Genomic DNA, 20,157 nt, shown 5'->3' with positions numbered 1-20,157 from the left:
AAACATGCACCCGGAACATAGCAAAGACAGGAGGCACAAACGAGCCGAAGCATTAAAAATTAGATTCGGTAATATCTCGGAACATGAGGTGGCCTATGTAAACGCGGCGGGAGGTAGCGGCAGTTTTACGGTGGCAATGGCCGTCAGCGGCCGGGGTATTCCCGTGACTGCTGTCACTCTGCGCGGGCACAACATAGAAGTTGCCGACGAAATTGCGATCGCATTAGCTTGCGCTGGAACAGACGCGAAATTTGTGATCAGTGACAGCAAAACTGCCATACAAAATTTTCACAAGGAAAGGATCTCGCCCTTAGCGGCCAGAATCCTAGGCCAGAGAAAGCTAGACAGAAAAATTCTAATAATTTGGACTCCGGCGCACGAAGCCGTCCCCGGCAACGAGGCGGCCCACGAGCTGGCTCGAGATCTCTACCGCCGAGCCGCTACGGGGCCCCTCGATGACCGAGGGAGCGGAGAGCGCATGCTAAAATATGGGGAGATCACGCAGCATTATAGATTGGCTGGTAGACTGGTATCCCCGCCAGACCCAAAATTAAGCAACAGACAAGCAGTCGCGTGGAGACGACTACAAGCTTATACATATCCGCACCCGGTTATGGCGAACCACATGTTCCCCGAGGCCAGGAGCGATAAATGTAATCATTGTGGGGCGAGAGGGACCCTCGACCACATAATATGGGAATGTCCGTAGTCTCTCGGGGGAACGCACAAAATAGTTAGCAGAGACATCTGGGAGACCCTGCTGCGCAGCTCGGACTCTAAGCTCCAGCTCCGGCTCGTCCAACTGGCTGAAGAGGCTGCTGGGACCCAAGACCTCCCAGCCTGCATCTCAGGCGGCACTCGCCCCCTGACCTGCGTGTCGGGGGGTGGGTAGATCACCTTATCCGTTGGACATTAAAGTTTATTCTATCTATCCCAGTTCTTGTGGTCGTACATACATATGATGGTATGTACATACTCATCATGTCTGCCAGAGCCTTATTCAAACGTTCTGTCAGCCGATTGGTATGGGGATGATAAGCCGTGGTGTTTCGGTGAGTGGTACCACTTAGTCACATAACGGTATCCAGAAGCGCAGCCGTGAACGCAGCGCCTTTATATTTTATAACCACTGAGGGAGCGCCATGCTTTAGGACGATGGCTTCGATGAAAAATCGTGCTGCTTCGGCTGCTGTTCCGCGTTGGATAGCACTGGTTTGGCGTATCGAGTAAGATAATCTATGACGACGATTATCCATCTATTGTCGGTAGTAGACCACGGAAATGGACTAAAAGGTCCGTGCCAATTTGTTCGAACGGCGCTTGCGGTATCTGAATAGGATGCAGCAGTCGAGCTGGCTTGCCAGGTAGGGCTTTGCGGCGCTGGAAATTCAGGCACGTCTGGATGTAGCTTTTTACAACCGCCACAAGTCTCGGTCAGTAGTTCTTTAGTCTAATTCTTGCCAATATGCGGGTGTAGCCCAAGTGACCAGCGATAGGCTTGTTGTGACAGGCAATTAGGACTTCATCGCGAGGAGATGCGGGAATGGCGAGTAGGTAGCTCCTGCCACTAGGTGAAAAGTTTTTTTTATAGAGAACGTCGTGGCCCAAGCAAAATGAAGGCAGTCCTCTGGCGAATAACCTCGGCAAGCTGCTTGTTCTTCCCTCTAAATAATCGATAAGAGGAACCAGTTCTGCGCCCTCGTGTTGCTCGCGTGAAACAGTGAGGGTATCTAACCTGCCTAGAAAAGCCGCGTCGTCATCAGTCGTGCACTGCAGTCTCAACAGGAGACCGAGAATGGCAGTCGGCTTCGGTTTGCCATTTTCCCGATTTGTGTAGCCAACTCCTGGACCCAAAGACTCCAGTGTACAAACCGACCAGCTGGATCTTTTAAATTGGCCAGCCAGCAAAGTGCATGGTGATCACTGACAACGGTGAAACAGCGACCGTACAAATATGGGCGAAAGCTCAGGACGGCCCATACCAGTGCGCGAAGTTCTTTTTCTGTAGTGGAGTAGGTAACGCGTAGGACATGTAACCGATGTTCTGTTAGTTACAGAATGAGTCCCAAGGAAAGGGAAATGCATTTAATGAAGGCAGACAATTAGGTAGTATGAGGAATCAGGAAATTTGCAGGCTGTTACGTCTGTACAGCCATGGTTGGCTGCCGACGATTTGCTAACTCAAACAAACAGGTACAGGGTAGTTCAGACGTAGGAGCCAGCGCTGGAGAGGCGTTCGTTCCGTGAGGCGCACTCGTGCCGAAACCACCATTGCGTTCGCACGCGCACTTCATCGTTGTCGTCTCCCAGCGACATATGGATTCTTCCTCCCTTAGACGAAGTCTCCATAGCGGTCAGGGGGCCGTCTAACCTCTGGTGGCCGCAGCTGCAGCGTCATTCCTGATCGTGACGTATAGGTCAATAGTTGAGAGGAAGTGTTCACTTTCGTATAGAGTGAGTCCGGTACCAGATGATTAGGAGAACTTGTTTGTTTTGCGTCCGATAATTCGTCTGCTGTGCTCCAATCCGTCGACGCTTGGGTTGCTTGCCCAGTCTGATTCGTTTTTTTTATGTGGTTGATGTGACGCCGAATGTTTTCGAGGACACTTTCTATAGCAGGGATCGTGGTCCGACGTGGCGCAGGGTTTCACATTCAATCCAGACTGGATGTTTTTAATCTGACAGATAAGCACTGTTTCCCCCACTTAGAAGCGACGTGATTGCTTCAGTGTCTCCTGGTGCTCATGTATCTGTGTTTCCGCCTGCAGTTTGAGTAAGTCGAGGGGACACAAAAGTTCTCGTCCAAACATAGCTCTCGCAGGTATCATTCTTGTAACTGTGGGGACTCTCGCGTGTTTCCGATACAGGAACCTTAAAAGCCGACACTGTATGGACCATTTTGCATCAATCAGGAGCGCTTTTCAATCCTGCCACATAGCGTTCTGCCTGGCCGTTTGTCGCAGGGTGATACGCTGATGATGTGATGGCCTGTATGCCATCTGACGCGCAGAACTGCTTTATTTCGCTAGAAATAAAGGCTCCTCTATTGTCGGGGACGACTTTTCGGCCAATGCCGAAAGTGGCAAAGAGACTTCGGAGTACATCGATGACAACTGCGGATGTTGACTGTGTCACGTGATGGACTTCCACCCACCTTGTGTACGCATACATAGCAACAAAGTAGGTGTGCCCGTCTAGTGGCCCCGCAAAATCAACGTGCACTGTGTTCCACGGTGTCCGGGGACGGTCCCAGGTGGGAATAGAATCTTTGGGTGGACTCTGCTGCGTTGACTGGCATTTACGGCACTGTCGTACCGTTTCTTTGATAACCTTATGAATTCCGGGCCGCCATACATAGTTCTTGCGCACTTCTTCATGTCTGCCATTCCTCCATGACCAAGATGTAGAAGTTCCAACATGTAGAAGACCGCGCTGAGGTTGGTATAATCACCTGCGACATAATCATGAGGCAGTCACGATGAACTGCCTCATGAACGGTCGGTAAGGAGTGAAGTCATCTCCAGTGAGTTTCTCCACTGTACTATCCTGCACTGACTTGTACAGCCTTTGCAGGACATTGTCTCGTGTCAGGCGAGCTATGTCTGTGGCTGTGAACTGCGGTCTCAACAACGCATCAAACAATAGCATGTCGCCTGGTGGCCATGGCTCGTCGGTGTGTTCTAGTAATGGCAATCGGCCCAACGCGTCTGCGTTCTGATGGCACTTGCCGTGCCTGCAGCCAATGTTGTAGTCATACGCACATAACTTGATGCACCATCTGGTCATTTGTGGTGAAAGGACTTGAGCTGTTGGTTTCTCTGGGTCCAGTATGCCGAACTGAGTTTGATGGTCCGCGACGAAAGTTACCTTTCGTTGGCAATATATTTGTGAAACTTATGAGCTGCAAACACTACAGCAAGGCCTTCTCTGTTCAACTGTGCATAAGTTTCGCTCCGCCATCCCAAGAGTCCTAGATGCAGATGCGATCGGCGCTTCTCTATTCTGGTCATCACGTTGAGACAGAACAGCTCCTCTGCCGTATGGTGATGCGTCACACGAGACAGGAAGCTCCTTCCGTTCGTCGTAGTGTGCCAGTACGGTCTGTCTGAGAAGCAATCTCTTCAGTTCACAAACGCTTCTTGATTCTGAGTTTCTCATCTCCACGTGGCGTCCTGCTGAAGGAACTGGCAAAGACCACTGGCAATTGTTGCCTTGTTATTCAGAAATATGCTGCAGAAAGCCAGCATTCTGAGAAATGACTGCAGCGCTCGCATGCAGTGTGGTGCTGGAGCCTCAGTACTAGCTCAACCTTTCTCTTCGCGGGTGTGAACTCCTGTTTTGTCAATTCGGTGTTCTAGAAAAGAAACTTCTCTCACTACAAAACGGCACTTGTCTTTTCCGATGTTCAGATTGCACTTGTGCGGCCTATTGAGGACTTCTTCCAATCTGACGGCGTGTTCCGCAGAGTTTCCTAGGTATACTTTGTGGCGCAAAATACATTTCTGGAAAAGGGACAGAAGAAAGGGAGACAGTGAAGCGCCAAACTACCAACTGTTTAATGACAGCCTGAACAAACGTATAGAATAAAATACAACTTCCGCTCATGCGCAGATAGCCAAGGTGGGACAAAACAACGTGGTCATGATAACATACTTTGTATGAAGCACATTTCTGCGGAATATAATACGATAGATGTATCGCTGACACAATCAGACCCTTTCTTTTTAATATAAAACGCTTCCAACAACTCCCTTGCAGTTTGGTCCCTACTTCTGCCAAGAATCAATACTCGTTCAAAGCATGGTCTACAACGACAGGCTTTACAGTGCGCAGGAAGATGCGCGTTCTCACTCTTGCCGATGCTATTAGCGTGCTCCCTCAGTCTGTCATTAATGCAACGTCCCGTTTGTCCGACGTATGACTTGCCGCAATCTAGGGGTATTTCGTAGACCACCCCTTCGACGCAGTCCCTGAAATGTTTGGCGTGCTGCTTCTGGCAGCCCCGCGGCCCCTCGCGTGTGATCCGGGGGCACAATTGAGCTAACTTGTTGGGAGCGGAAAAGACAACCGGAATGCCAAATCTGGTAGCAACCTTCTTGAGGTTATGGCTCACACGGTGCACATAAGGTACTACTTCTGGCTTTACTCGCTCCCTTTCCTTCGAGTGCGTTTTCCCACTCGCAGCAGTAGTTTTCAGCTTCTGTAGGAGGGACTCGACCACGGCATTTAAGACAGACTGAGGGTAGCCTGCTTTTTGAAGTCTCTCAAATTGATGGAAAAAACTCGCCTGCATTACATGCACACATGACTTGCGCAGAGCCGATTCCAGGCAAAGTAAGGCGATTCCACGCTTCACAGTTTTAGAGTGCGCTGAGTCATATTGTAGCAATTCTTTTTTACCTCGAGGGAGGTACGCACAGCAAACGTGATCACTCTTAAGTGTTAGGTTAAGGTCTAAAAACTGCAACGAACTGTCCTTCGGTAGCTCGTTAGTAAAAGTAAGTCCTTTTGCGTTTGCTCTAATAACATCCAAAAGCTGCTCAACCATTTCATGTCACGGCAAGGGGCATCTATTGTCAATAACAACTAAAAAATCGTCAACGTATCTAAAAACTTTAAGAACATTAGGATGAGATGAAGTGAAAACACATTGTAGTGCGTGGTCAAAGTAGGATAAAAAGATGTCACATAAAATGGGTGCTACACGTGAACCAATGCAGATGCCCTCTTTCTGCAAAAATGTGCCATGTTCAAAAGTTACAAAGGTGCGGTTGAGATAAGCTTCCAAGAGGGAAACAAAATTCGAAGCCGACATCTCCATTTTAGACACAAAATTAGCTTCACCACTTTCGTCAATGCACTGCTTAACGGCTTTTAGAAGTTCAGTATGCGGAACCGAGTAAAAAAGGTCATTTGCATCAACGGAGAACACATAGCCTATTTCTTGGCTGTCACGGAAATATTCAAAAACTTCATGCGAGTTTCTAGTCAAGAAAGGGTCACTGAGTTGAAGAAGCCGCAGGGATTTTAACAAAAAACCGCTGACTTGATATTGCCACGTATCCCGTTCACTAATAATCGTTCGAAACGGGACATCAACCTTATGGGTCTTGGCACTGAAGAAAGCTCGAAGAGAATCTTTTTAACTGTTTAACTGAATCTGTTTAACTAAACAAGCGGAGCCAGAAGACCAGGAAAGGTACTTATTGGATGGCGTGGACAGCCTGACCAACACAGACAACAAGCCTAAAGGACCGACAAAGCGGAATGATCCAACGTCAGGCATCGTTAGGTTATTCAGGCAGAACGACCTCAGGCTGCTGCTACAGAAGCATAAAGAAGGAGGGTTCCTCGTAATGCTGTCGGTGCTTTTTTACGAGAAGGCGATGGCTGCTGTCGAAAAGAACTTCAAAAGTAAAAGCCGCAAAGATAAAGGTGAAGGCTGTTTCCATGTGCAGGGAGGCGAAACTGCACAAACTGGCTACCTCAGTCAACAAAAGCAAAGGTGATGACTTGATCGTGTTTTTACGGCAAAGGCACACAAGAAGATATTCCGGTCTATCTTGAGTGAAAGAGAAACTTGGCAGAACGACGTAAGCAGGTTTTTGCAGAAGTGTTTGTCGCACCTAGAAGTGGGTGACCCATTTGAAATAAAAAACTCGGAAGCTGTTGCTAAGTTGAAGGATTCAAACGGCTACATTGTCATGCTTTTTCCATCGACATAGAAGATTTGTTATATTCGGTCACTGAACATTTCATTGCTTCAGGCTGTTGCAAAATGTATTTTGCAAGATGTAGTTAATGGCGAAGTGTCTTGTCAGAATTGTGCTGGGTAATGTGCTGATAGGATTTTAGTGTTGCTTGATTTTTATCTCAACTCTACCATTTTCCAGTTTGAAGAACAATTTTACGTGCAGAAACAGGGCATATGCACAGGTTCCTGCGTTGCTCTTATCTTGCACAATATTTTCATCTGAATTTGACAGAGCGGTGAACGAAGGGATCGACCATGACCAGGTTGTTATTGTGATTAGTCATGTTGACGATTTTCTCGTACTTTAAAAAAAACCGAGGCAGCTCCAGGTGTGCAACACATTTTTCGGCGCCTTTGCAAAGAGTTGACTTTTATCATGAACTAACAAAGGATCATAATATCCAGTTTTTAGAGAACGCTATAACCTTCTGTGACATCCACATGTTCTTGGAATATAACCCAAGGACCCGAAAGAAATTGTTGCCCGACAAGTCTATTCATTCGAAAACGGTGAAGCGGGCTACAGCCACCCCGTGCATCAAGTCAGCCTTAAAAAAGTCATGCACACATAAAATTCAGGAAGCCTTTACCAAACAGATTGTAACGTTTGAAGAAGCTGGTTTCCCGCAATCAGTAAATTTAGCAGTAGCAGAACCAGTACTTCAGAAGATTAAAACGGAAAACAATATTAGTGAAGCTGCAAGGGGGCGCAAAGATCAAAAACGTAAACTTGCGCCTTATGTTCACAAGACTTCCAACAATTCAAAAAAGGTTGTTAAACGATACGGAGTAAAGGTGGCGTTTTCAGCTCCTGGCAAGCTTGCTGTATTATGCTCGCGCATAGGAAGAAGTACGATTAAGTCCCAAGGGTGCGGAAGAAAGCACAGCAATTCCTACGTAGATTGCAGTGTTGGGGTAGTCTATCAGACAAGGTAAACTAAATATACCTGGTAGCGAAGCTTCCATAGAAGCCCATACGTTTAAAACATGGCAGTTCTTCGGCGGTTCATGGGGCTTAGCGCCATTTGTATGTGGGGGGAACACTTCCGACGGAAGAAAAAACAACGTGACGCCATATTCGTTCCAAACAAAAACCAAGCAGAATTCCATAAAGGCTACTCAACAATAGACCATATTCACACTATCAATCAGATGATAGAGAAATGTGCGGAATATAACCAACCCTTATATATAGGTTTCATTGATTACGAGGAAGCGTTTGATTCTGTCGAAACCTGAGTAGTCAAGGAGGTATTACGGAATACGGGTGCAGACGAGCCGTATGTAAAAATACTGAAACATATCTATAACGGCGCCACAGCCACCGTAGTCCTCCATAAAGAAAGCAACAAAATCCTAATAAAGAAAGACGTCAGGCAGGGAGATACGATATCTCCTATGCTATTCACAGCGTGTTTCCAGGAGGTATTCAGAGACCTGGATTGGGAAGAATTGGGGATAAGAGTTAATGGAGAATACCTTAGTAACTTGAGATTCACTGATGATATTGCCTTGCTCACTAACTTAGGCGACCATTGCAAGGCATGCTCACTGAGCTGGAGAGGTAAAGCGGAAGGGTGGGTCTAAAAATTAATCTGCCGGAAACTAAAGTAATGCTTAACAGTCTCGGAAGAGAACAGCAATTTACAATGGGTAGCGAGGCACTGGAAGTGGTAAGGGAATGCATCTACTTAGGGCCGGTAGTGATCGCGGATCCGCATCATGAGACTGAAATAATCAGAAGAATATGAATGGGCTGGGGTGCGTTTGGCAGGCATTCTCAGATCATGAACACCAGGTTGCCATTATCCCTCAAGACAAAAGTGTATAACAGCTGTGTCTTACCAGTACTCATGTACGGGGCAGAAACCTGGAGACTTATGAAAAGGGTTCTACTTAAATTGAGAAAGACGCAACGAGCTATCAAAAGAAGAATGATGGGTGTAACGTTAAGGGATAAGGAAAGAGCAGATTGGGTGAGGGAACAAACGCGAGTTAATGACATCTTCGTTGAAATCAAGAAAAGAAATGGGCATGGGCAGGACATGTAATGAGGAGAGAAGATAACCGATAATCATTAAGGGTTACGGACTGGATTCCAAGGGAAGGGAAGCGTAGCAGGGGTGGCAGAAAGTTAGGTGGGCGGATGAGATTGAGAAGTTTGCAGGGACAACATGGCCATAATTAGCACATGACCGTGGTAGTTGAAAAAATATGGGAGAGGCCTTTGCCCTGCTGTGGGCGCAGCCAGGCTGATGATGATGATGATTATGACGACGACGACGACGATGATGATGATGATGATGATGATGATGATGATGATGATGATACTAGGTTCTCCAGGAGCCAGAGCTGCCACTGAACTCGGGTAGCCGACAAAAGTCAGGCGTCGTCATGTTCATCTTTGACGTCGGTGAAATGCCTGTGAGTTCAGTCTTCCTAGTCGCCAATTGTTACGTCTCTATAGCCATGGTTGGCTGCCACGATTTAATAACTCAAACAAACAGGTACAGGGTAGTTCAGACGTAAGAGCCAGCACTGGCGAGGCGTTCGTTCCGTGAGGCGTGCTCGTGCCAAAACCACCAGTGCCTTCGCACGCACACTTCATGGTTGTGATCTGGCGACATATCACAGGCATAACTTGGCATCGCCTACGGTAAAACAGGGATCATTGGGGATCGCTGGGAGATGCCTCAGTCCAATATTATACAGAAATATAGGCTGTTCTGGATAATCGGGCTGGAATCAAATGATGCCTTAATGTTCTCATTGCAACAAACATGCGTCGTCAAGAGCACATTTCCTTTCATAAAGCAAACGTTTTACCCTTTCAATGCCTACGGATTTCCTAACAATTTTCAAAAGAGAAAAGTATCTTCTTCTCTCGGATTTGCGTGATGATGATTGCCTGACGTATGCACACTGAACACATAATCAGAGGAGGCTGGCATGAAACCACTTTAGCGTTAAAATTCAAAATTCCAGCAAATACACATATCACAAATACCAGCAGCTTCCTCATTGACTTACCCAGGACTCCGGCGTCCTTTGAGAAGTTGTTCGCGAGTAGGGGCATCTCTAATTTACATGGCTTCCTTTGTTGAGCCTTGCACTGACGTTGAGCCCAGAAAGTGGCCAACACGGCTGCTACGAGTGCACCCAGAACCAGAGGCGACAACAGCAGCAGCAGCCACAGCAGGTAGCGCACCCCATCTCTCTCAGCACTGTAGGATACCTTTCCTGCCAAACAAGAAGAACAGAACTGTAAAGCACTTTTAGAAACAGCTGCTCGTTCATCAATCGCACCAAGCAACCACCACGCATTCAGGTGCGGCTTTATGGGTGCTAGGTCTTGAGTGTTGCCTCATACTTGCAACCTAGTGCCGAAGACGATTTGTCTGATCAGAAGATAACACCTCACTAAGTATGTGGACACGCTGGAATCTGTTTCGTTCACTGCTTCAACAGTGTCGTTGATCAAAGTGTCATTGATTAGCTTGAAGTCCTTTCAGATAATTTCTTCCCATTTACTTCAGTTAACATCAACAACCTATGCACCATACTCAACGCTGGTATTACGCACTGCAAGACAGCTTTCAATACAACAAAGCTCAAAAGAGTAAAACACAGGACTTACAGTTACTCGAGAAATTATTGAGCTCAGCAGAGTGTGATGTTGCGTACGTTCGTTCGTAGCTAAATCGGCGTACTGTGGCGCAAAGTAAAACAGAACATTAGAGCAAAAAACAGACAAAGCGCCAAAAAAAGCACTCTTCTAGACTTTTTCTCGACTCGCTCATCTAAAAGCACTACACGTAGGAATAAGACGGAAGCACAAGTTGACAGGACCAAGCACGACTAACCACTGTCTTGTAGCTCAAGCTTAACAAGGAAAACAGAAAGGCACATCTGACACACACAGCGCTAACTTTCAACAATAGATTTATTTCCAGTTCTCGTCGCACATTGGGCAAACAGGTATACGCATAAATGAGCGGCTACGAGCACACAATATGAAAGTAAACAACGTGGCCGCTGACGGCTTTCTTGCCATCTATTGCCAGAGAGGCAAATGCAAATTTAAAGAAACAGTCATCACCAGTAGAAGCAGATGTGAGATGACGCGTTTTATAATAGAAGCTAGACACATATGAACATTCGGCGACGCATGCGTCAGTAAACTTTCCATTTCATTATCCTCGAAAGAGCTCGATTACCTTTGTTCGCGCTGAACATGTACATGTTGCCTCGTGTGCACGTTCACAATATGGGAGTCAAAAAAGTGCTTACGTGTGGTTCCGTGTTTATATTGTCCTTGTTCAATTTTACCGAAATTTTACATGTGTTGTATGACGTTTCGAGGGTGTATATATAAAGACGAGAACTGGAAATAAATCTATTTATCAAATCACCTGCGCTCTCTCCTAAGCCTCAACGATCTCTTCGAGCGTATTGTGCACTCCGAGCTCAAGAAGTCGATGCATAGGCGTGGTGATCGGGGGCCTGAAGGCGTTCTTCACTACCTTTCGGATGAGCATTGTTCCGACTAGGTGTTCGAAGACGTCGGATCCTCTTTCCTTATGGAGGGGTAAGTGGTCGTGAGGCTGGGTCCTATATTCAGGACATTAGGCAAACACGTACATATTTACATATGTACAAGAAAATGCAAAGTAAAACAGAAAAGTTGAAGATTAACTGGTAGTCGCCGATCACTCCCGCCGTGAGATGCTCCTTTTATGCCTTGCGTGATCATTTTTGAGTCACTTCCCCCAATCAGCCGAGTAAAACTTTTCCGCCGCACCCTTACTCAGAGAGACACGCTTTCTTCTCTCGTTATTAACCTTTCGCGACGCCTTCGTTTCCTGAATCGCCGCAACAAACCCTTCTTCGGCTCTGCGTGATGGCCTGTCTTTGTCTCACGCGCGGCGATGTGGCGTCTTTTGTCAGTTTTCGATGCGCCGAATACTTCGCTCTTTTGATCCTCCGCCGCTTGAACCAATTTTCTCTGCCAGGTGGTCGCAGAATGTGTCACTAAACCCTCGAGCATTGCGTTCCTGTCCTGCGTGACCGCCATGGCATTTTCTCCATTAGTCGATTCCGGAACGTCGCTCAAGTGCGTTGTTACGAGCAATGTTTTCAGCGCCTCCTTTGCACTGCTAACGCTGCTGAAACAAGCCTCGTACCCGCAAGAAACGCCTTTCTGGATCCCCACTGCATGTACTTCGCTCTCTGTTTTCGGCAATGCCAGAGACTCACTCAAGTGCTGAAGCACGAGGAAGGTATGCAGGCCTAAACTGACCCTCATGGGGTTACTGGAACAAGCCTCGTCCCCGCAAGGGGGGCTCTCCGGGATGGCCGCTAACTCGGTTTCAGTGTACGACTGCATTGCGCAGTCACGGATGCTGGAGCCTTGAGCGATTTCCTTTCCACTCCGCCGCGTCGGATCTTCTATTGGCTCGGCCGCCACCGCATCTGGGCTTATCCTAGACGATTACGAAAAGTCGCCGAAGTGCTCGGATATGAGGAAGGTCTCCATCGCCTCCTTAACGTTCACATGGCTACCGGAACAAGCCTCGTCCTCGCAAGGGACTCCCTCCGGAATGATCCCTCTCTGTAGACTGGCAACGGCCTCGCTCGCAACGCGCTGTCTATGAGGATTTTGATACCTCGCATTTTTCGTGCTCTTCATTTACTGGCGCAACCTTAGTGTCTTCGACAGGACAAATTTTGTACTGGTCACTTTGATTTTGTCTCTCGCTCTCCACATAAATGCTGAAATGGTGCAACGATGCCTGTTTAGCCAGATCGTACTTGTTCAAGTCGGCATCAGAAACGCGAGCTAAGCAACAGGACACGCCACAGGGAAGTACTCCCAACAACCCTACCAACCAATAGTCACGGTCCAGCTGCACCACTGCGCAGACATTCACGAAAAATTCAAGGAAACTTTCTATGTTTTCGCCGTCCTCGAATACATGGAGCCTAGACCGTGCCTGCAGTGCGCTGAAATACTGGATTTCCCTGTTCATTTCCACCATCCGCATTCTGTACTGTCGCCTTCGCTAACCATCTTCCCTTTAGCGTTCGCGCTCATCCTGCTCTCTTTTTTTTTGGTACTCTTTGGCCCGCTTTATTTTGGCTTCTTTCTCGCGTTCACGTTCGCCTTCATCCTGCTCTCGCTTTCTCTGATATTCTCGTTCATCCTGCTCTAGCCCTTTCTGATACTCGCGTTCATCCTGTTCTCGTTTCCTCTGGTGCTCGCATTTATCCCGCTCTCGCTTTCTCTAGTCCTGAATATCCTCCCAAGCCTCCACGATCTGCTTGTCATCTCTGCCGCTTGCCTCTATCGCATCGATGACCTCCGCTTTCTGTAGCTGCTTCCCACAATCAATCCCGCATTCTCCGCATATCGCGTTCAGGTCTGTTCTGCGCAACTTTCTCCAATCCATGACTACTTCCCTTTTGCCCACAAGTTTCTCAAGGAAATAAATGTTGAATCAAGGTAACCTGCAACGACGCTTCTAACACCCTTGTTACCAGGAAGAACCACGTTAAGCCTGGCAACTCTCAAGAAGAAAAAGTCGTGCATTCACCATGCCGAAGTCGAAGCGCTGCGCAGACCATCTCGCCGCTGCCATTCAATGTAGTGACTCGGGGTTCGAAGACATGGGGTCCTCTTTCCTCGTGGCGAGGTAAATGAACGTGAGGCTGGGTCCGATATTCAGGACGTTAGACAAACACGTATATATGTACAAATGTATAAGAAAATGCAAAGTAAAACAAAAACTTGATGAAGTGGTGGTCGCCGATCACTGCCGCTGCCACATGTTCCTTTTAAGCCTTGCGTGAACATTGCTCAGTCACTTCCCCCAATCCGGTGTCAGGAGGCCGATGTCATCAGGTACCAGCCATCAGGGGGTAGGTTGCTCTTTCCCTAAAAGGGGAACTTGGTCGGAAACGCACGCACATCGTGGGCACAAACAGGGAAAGGAGGGGAACGTACGCTGACTCCGATCGTATTCTGACAAGTGATGGCCGTGTCATCACACGGACCGCGCCTCCGGCTTGGGCATGCCAATTTGTGCGGCCTACAGGTGACGGCCATGTCATTGCACTGATTGCGTCTCCGGCTGCGACATGCCAATTTGTGCGGCTGACAAGTGATGGCAGTATCATGCTAATTGATCAAACCTCTCCTGAACGAGCTTCGCGCGCGCTGGTCATACATCATCCGTGTCGAGAACCATTTGGACGAGGCCGTCGGCCCGTTCACCATAATTGTGCGAGCCGTGGCCGAAGGGTGTCTCGGGGCGAACGGCCGATCACAACAGGATTGAGCTTGTCACGCTCCTATTGCTTCCACTTGTGCACTGCTGTGACGTAGATAAAGAGACATAGGACGAACGCGTGAACGAGACGTAGCAGATTGTCTTTTAATACGAAAGCAATACTGCTCGCACTTTCGGCCCATCGGTGGTCGTGGTGCCTCCTTACACAGCTGCGCGTCACGTGACCATGTGACGTCACGCCAGACCGAGAGACGGGGCTCCAGCTCGCGGCATCGATGATGGAGGCGAAGCCTTGCGCGCCGCTGCTGCGGCGCTACCGAGAGAGCGCGCTCGCTGGTGTGACGTCATGCCAGATCGAGAGACAGGGCCCCAGCTCGCGGCATCGATGGTGGAGGCGAAGCCTTGCGCGCCGCCGCTGCGGCGCTACCGAGAGAGGGCGCTCGCTGGTGTGACATCACGCTAGGAGGATAAATCGGGCTACAGCTCGGCTCCTCGCAGTGGTCGATGCGCTGCCTTGCGCTATGTCGGATGATGTATAGCCATAAGTTTAACAAAGGGCAACCATGTCCACATCATCAGCCGAACCAAGGCGCAGCCAAGGGTATTGCTTTCGCAATCTTCCAGGCTTAAGCAAGCTAAGCCTTCATCCAATTTTTTGAAGCAGTGGTGACGGTTGGTCACTCTGCGTACGAGTGACCAACCGTACGAGCGTTGTCCGTCGTTGTCGTCAGTTTGTGGACTGTTTGAAAGTTTGATCCGCACGCCTCGATTATCATCCCAGAACTCGGATGGAGTCGACCCTGGGGATGGGGCGACCGTCTCTTGTGGGGACGGTGATGTTGCGCTCAGTCGGGAGTTTCCTCCTCTTGGGCCTTTTTCCTTGTCGTTGTGGCAGCAGTAGCAGCTTCGATTTGGCGGAGGAGGACTTGGACCCACGTGGTTGAGGTAGCATTCGGTGGCTTCAACTGCCTTCTGCAGAACGGATTCGATAAAGCTGTTTGACCCCTTGGTTACCGATACCGTATGGTTGAAGTCTTCTATCTTCGAGAGTCGTTCGGAGACCCCGATCGTCGGCGAGAAGACGACGCCCTGGGTGTGCCACGCTGTCCGAGCTCGACTTCTTACATCGTGAGCTCTAGCTTCGGCATGGTGCACGGCGTTGCGACGAGTTAGGAAGGAGTGCACGATCTGGTAGTAGCGGCGCCCGAGCCCTAGGTGCGTGATCGCCTTAAGTATTGCCGAGTGCTCGACGTTATCGAACAACTTCTCCAGGTCGAGGCTAAGAATGGCGCGCGTGTCCCAAGTGGCCCCGGCATCTATGATCTGCTCTTTCTGGAGAAGTACTGTATCGTGCGTCGGTTTGCGGTTTGTGAAACAGTCTTGGTCTTCGAGATACCGGCAGACACTTCCGAGTACGATATGCTCGTCCACATTCACTTGTCCTTTATCTCGAACCATTGTGTATTACCATTCTTCAGTGTAGAGATGTCCAGGGTACTAAATATTTGGCAAAACTAAATATATTCGCTTACGCAGATGATCTTTCATCAGAAACTCACCATCCACGAAGTACTATCATTGCCTGAGAGAGAGAGAGATAAATCAAGTTTATTGCTAGACCGGGTTCGTGAGCCCAAAGGTGGGTGGTTACCTCATTCCAGGTAGCCATGTCGCGCTGCCGCTGCCCCAGCCCCGTTCACCAATGCTAGCTGGTTGTCAGGGTCTTGCGTCACCAGCAGAGCCTCCCAATGGTCTTCCCATTCTTCCTCTGAATCCACTTCTTCCTGCATGTTATCACCTGGTGGTGATGATGACGGTAGTACTTCTCGGTTATTCCTGCACTCCAGCACCATATGGCGCATGATGTTGGGCGTGTCCGGCGGGCAGAACTTGCAGTCTCGCCCGTGGGTGCCCGGATACATGGCGTGCAGCAGTGTCCCATGCGGGTAGGTTCCATCCGCTAGTCTTTTCAAGGTTACCGCTTGTTCCCTACTCATCATCTTATGCGCGGGCGGGTAGCGACGCCTCGGCTTCCTGTAGTGCGCCAAGATATCCGAGTACTTCTTGGATATCCATTTATCATCCTCGTCACAGTCGTTGGTCCGTGTTCTCTGCGTGCCGGTGATAGCTCGGCGTGCATGATCTCGAGCCGCGCCGTGCGCCACCTGGTTCCCCACGAGAGACCTGGGTCCCGGGGTCCAGAGGATTTGTGCTGCTTCTGTCTCGCTGTTGTTGAAGACCTGAAGTGCTACCTTTCCGATCCTTCCATTCACATAGCTTCTGCATGCTTCTTGCGAGTCTGTCACCACGGTAACCAGTGATGACAGACAGTGGACAGACTGGGTCTGGCCACGTTGTGGTGGCCAGGCCCAGGCCCAGCTCTTCCGCTGTGCTCGCGTCCTTGGCACGTATGAATGTGGCTTTAAGTTGTTCGCCCTTCTCGTCGACCACGCTGATTGCAAATTGGTCGTTTGTTCTGTATAGAGCTGCGTCCGTGTACCTTACATTTTCTTTTTTGCGGTTCGTGCCTGAAAGTATGTGCTTGGGCACTTGTATTCTCGCCTGTCTCGTTTCCTTGTAGTTCTCGGCATGCATGTTTCTGGGAATTAATACTTATGGGTAGCTTGTCTCTGACCTCGTGTGGAATACACTGAGGCAAGTGCCTCGCATCCTCGACTTGGTAGTCCACGTCTTGGAGCAGGGCTCTTCCCGTCTTTGTCAGCTTCAGTCTCGCTGGTTGGTTGATGTTGTGCGCTTCCACGAGCTCTTCCCACGTGTTATGGACTCCCATTTTGAGTAGTTTCGCTGTGGACGTGGAGGAGGACAGGCACAAGGAAATTTTGTAGGATTTTCTGATGAGGGCGTTTACTTTGTCTCGTTGACTGTTCGTCATCTCAACGTATGGGTCCCGCACGTGAGGATGCTCGTGAGCAGCGCTTGTATCATTCTCACGCAGTCTTCTTCCTTGAGTCCATGACTTTTGCTCGTCACTCTTTTGGTAACGTGGGTTATTTGTTACCCTGTCCTCTGAATTTTTTTCCAACTCTGCTCCCGCGGTCCCGTCCTTTTTAATCAGCAGTCCGAGGATGCGGAGCGTCGTAACCTGCGGAATCATGATGCCTTCCACCTTTACTTCCGGTTCTGGTATCTGCTGCGGTTGTCGACCTCTTGTGCGCTTTCTTAGCACCAAGAGCTCCGACTTTTCAGGTGCGCACGTCCGTCCACATGCTTCCAGCTGCTGTTCCGTTGTGTCACCCGCTTCTTGCAGAGAGTCTTGTTGTTTGCTTATCGACCCTCCCGTAGTCCACACGTGGAGGTCGTCAGTATTATATCGCGTGACGAATTTCTTCTATTTGCTTCAGTTGTTCGGGTAGCCAGCTCATCACCAGATTGAATATCATCGGCGAAATGACGGAGCCTTGTGGGGCTTCCTTTCATGGTATGTCAAATTTCTCAGAGCGTAAGTTGTCTGTCCCCATTGTGGCGGTCCGTTCTTTCAGAGAAGCTTTGATGTAATTATATATTTTCCCCGCAGTTATATACGTTGAGGTGTTGCAGTATGGCCTGGTGTGACACGTTGTCGAGAGCCCCTTTCACGTCAAGTGCGAGGATTTCTCTTTTCCTATGTGTGTCCAGTTTGTCGATGACTTTTTCCTTGATCTGCAGTAACACGTCTTGCGTGAACAGGTGAGCTCTAAATCCGAACATGGTGTTTGGGACGTGTCCGTTGTCTTCTAGATGTTTGATCATGTGGTTGTGCACCATGTGCACGTAGAGTTTTCCAGCACACGAGGTGAGAGATATAGATCGAAGGTTCTGTACGCTGATGGGCTTGTTAGGCTTAGGTATCATGGTTACGTCGGCATGTTTCCATTCTGGTGGTACTTTATCGCGTTCCCAGCACTCGTTGATGTAGTTTAAGATTGCGTCTACAGAGGGTCCGTCAAGGTTCCGGAGTTTCGTGTTTATTCTGTCGTACCCCTGCGCTGTGCTGCGGGTGAGCTTGCTCAAGGACCTCTCGATTTCTGCTTCTGTGAAGGGCCGATCGAGTTCTATATATGGGTTGCCTCGATACTTGTCAAAGTGCGAATCTACAGCTATTTTCCGCACCCTACCGAGCAACTTCTCCTTCACTTCGTTGATAATGTCTTCCTCTTTCCCAGGGTGGTTGTGCATGAATCTCTGCACTTTCTGTTTTGTGGCGTTCTTGTTCTCCTTCTTAGATTTTGAGTACCGCTCAAGTGCGCTTGCTGTTTAAGGTCCCTTGAAGCTTGTTACATGTTTCGCACCAGTTCTTTTTTTTTTCAAGTTGTTCAGAGTACTCGTGCGTTTCCTTGATCAGCTTGGAGATTCGAATTTCGAGTTTCCGGTTGCACTTGTTACGCTGCCAGCGTTTCGCGAGTCCCCTCCGCGCCTCCCACAGGTGGAGTATGTGGGGGGTCGGCCACGGGGGTGTCTTGCGGGGGTGTCTTGCATTCTCCTCGTACGCTTCTCGGCTCTGTCCACGACTCCTCTGATCCGTTTTTCCATGTCGTCTATCGTCGCAATAATGGCTCTGTCGTCTTTGTGAAATGCCTGCCAGTCCGTGATCTTGGCTTTTCCGGTCTTCATCGTCCCCTTGTGGTGCGGGCTGATCGTTTGCACTATATAATGGTCGCTACCCAGGCTCTCGTCCATGCAGCTCCACTCATACTGTTTCAGTCCATGTACGAATGTGAGGTCGGGGGTGGTGTTTCTAGATACACTGTTGCCGATGCGCGTGGGTGTCTGCGGGTCGTTCAGTAGCGTGAGGAAGTGTTGTTTGGCTACGTTGTGCTCATCTTTTTTCTTTAAGGACGCATAACCCCAGGCCACATGGGGAGCATTAAAATCTCCAACGACTATCAGCCCGTTACTCTTGCTCAGCTTCTTCACTTCTGGCATAAGCTTGGCTATATCTTTTAGGTGGTCCTTCAGCGGGCTGTACACGTTTAACACAAAGAGGCTTTGCTACTGTTTTTTTCTCGGGTACGATTTCTACAAGGGTTTGTTCGATGCGGTGTTGGATGTCGTGTTGTTGAGTGTTTATAACTTTGGTCAGGATTGCTCTCCTCGTCTTACCGTCGGTGACGTGAGTGAGGTAACCACTGAACTTGAAGTCTTCAGCTTCGGTTTCTTGTAGGGCTATAATATCTGGTTCAAACTGCGTGCAGAATTGTACAAGGTTGCTTCTCTTACATTGAATAGAATGCCAGTTCCATCGCCAAATTTTGAGCCTTGGGTGTTGCTTGTAGCCATCTTTCTCTCTAGTTAGCCTCGCCCGCTTGTTCGCTTAGGGTCTGCATGATCTTGGCTTCTCTCGCAGGGTACTTAGGTTTCTCCCGAGAATTATCTCTTTCTTCTAGCATGTGGTTGCGTTCATTGAAACTTCCTCCCGATTGTGTCATTTTGGTCTGTAGTGCCTGAATCTGGTTCTCCGTTTCGCTCTGAGAGATTGGAACCCAGTCTGTATCATCTGTCTTACCGTGGTTCACATGACGGTCACGTTGGCGTTGATGCGGCCTTCAAGTGTCTTAATTGAGGTCGTTCTGGGTTATCGTCGCTTGGCTCGACAGCGTTGCTGCCTCTAGTCGTGTTGGTGATGAAGGGGTGCTGGGGATGGAGGCCGCGGCAGTGGTGTTTGCGCTTGCTGAGTCTGTTCTGTCCGTAATTGTTCTAATTCTCACATGATGTATTCGAGCTGTTTTTCTGTGCTCGCTTCCTTCTCTTGCGTATTTTTATTTCGCTGTTCTAGCTCTCGCTTGAATTTATCCTTCTGTCTTCGGAGAATTATTGTCGCGTCTTCGTACCTCGAGTGTCTTGTGGTTTGAACGCCATTATTTTCTGTCGATGCATGATGGTGCCCTGTGATGACGTTGGCTCAGCTTACCTTGCGCTGGGTGTTGCGTTCCACGCCCGTTGCCGTTATCCGTGGGCCGCTCTGTTCTCTTTCCCTCGATCTCGAGCCCGACTTGGATCTGGATCTTTTTCTCTGTTCGGTCTCATTCAGTGGCTGTGGAAATGGTGACATGGTCATCGTGTCCTCGTTGCGTTGGTAGTTACTACGCTGGCCTGGTACCAGAAGCTTCTCTGTCT

At 48.9% G+C, this 20,157-nt stretch overlaps 1 protein-coding gene across 13 annotated transcripts in view; it reads right to left on the bottom strand.

Annotated features, from left to right (window-relative positions):
- LOC126529739 (uncharacterized) overlaps positions 1-20,157 on the bottom strand; it is a 345,564-nt gene that overhangs the window by 91,709 nt on the left and 233,698 nt on the right. For all 13 annotated transcript variants that reach the window (XM_055069962.2, XM_055069964.2, XM_055069959.2 and 10 more), the window contains one exon: positions 9,785-9,994. In XM_055069962.2, the coding sequence (XP_054925937.1) occupies positions 9,785-9,994 (210 nt within the window). The remainder of the gene's footprint in view (positions 1-9,784; positions 9,995-20,157) is intronic.

The sequence above is a fragment of the Dermacentor andersoni genome, chromosome 9 (genome assembly GCF_023375885.2).
Source record: "Dermacentor andersoni chromosome 9, qqDerAnde1_hic_scaffold, whole genome shotgun sequence".
In the NCBI taxonomy this organism is placed as follows: domain Eukaryota; kingdom Metazoa; phylum Arthropoda; class Arachnida; order Ixodida; family Ixodidae; genus Dermacentor; species Dermacentor andersoni.
The sequence above is the reverse complement of the archived record's forward strand: the minus strand, read 5'-3'. Positions and strand labels throughout refer to the sequence as shown.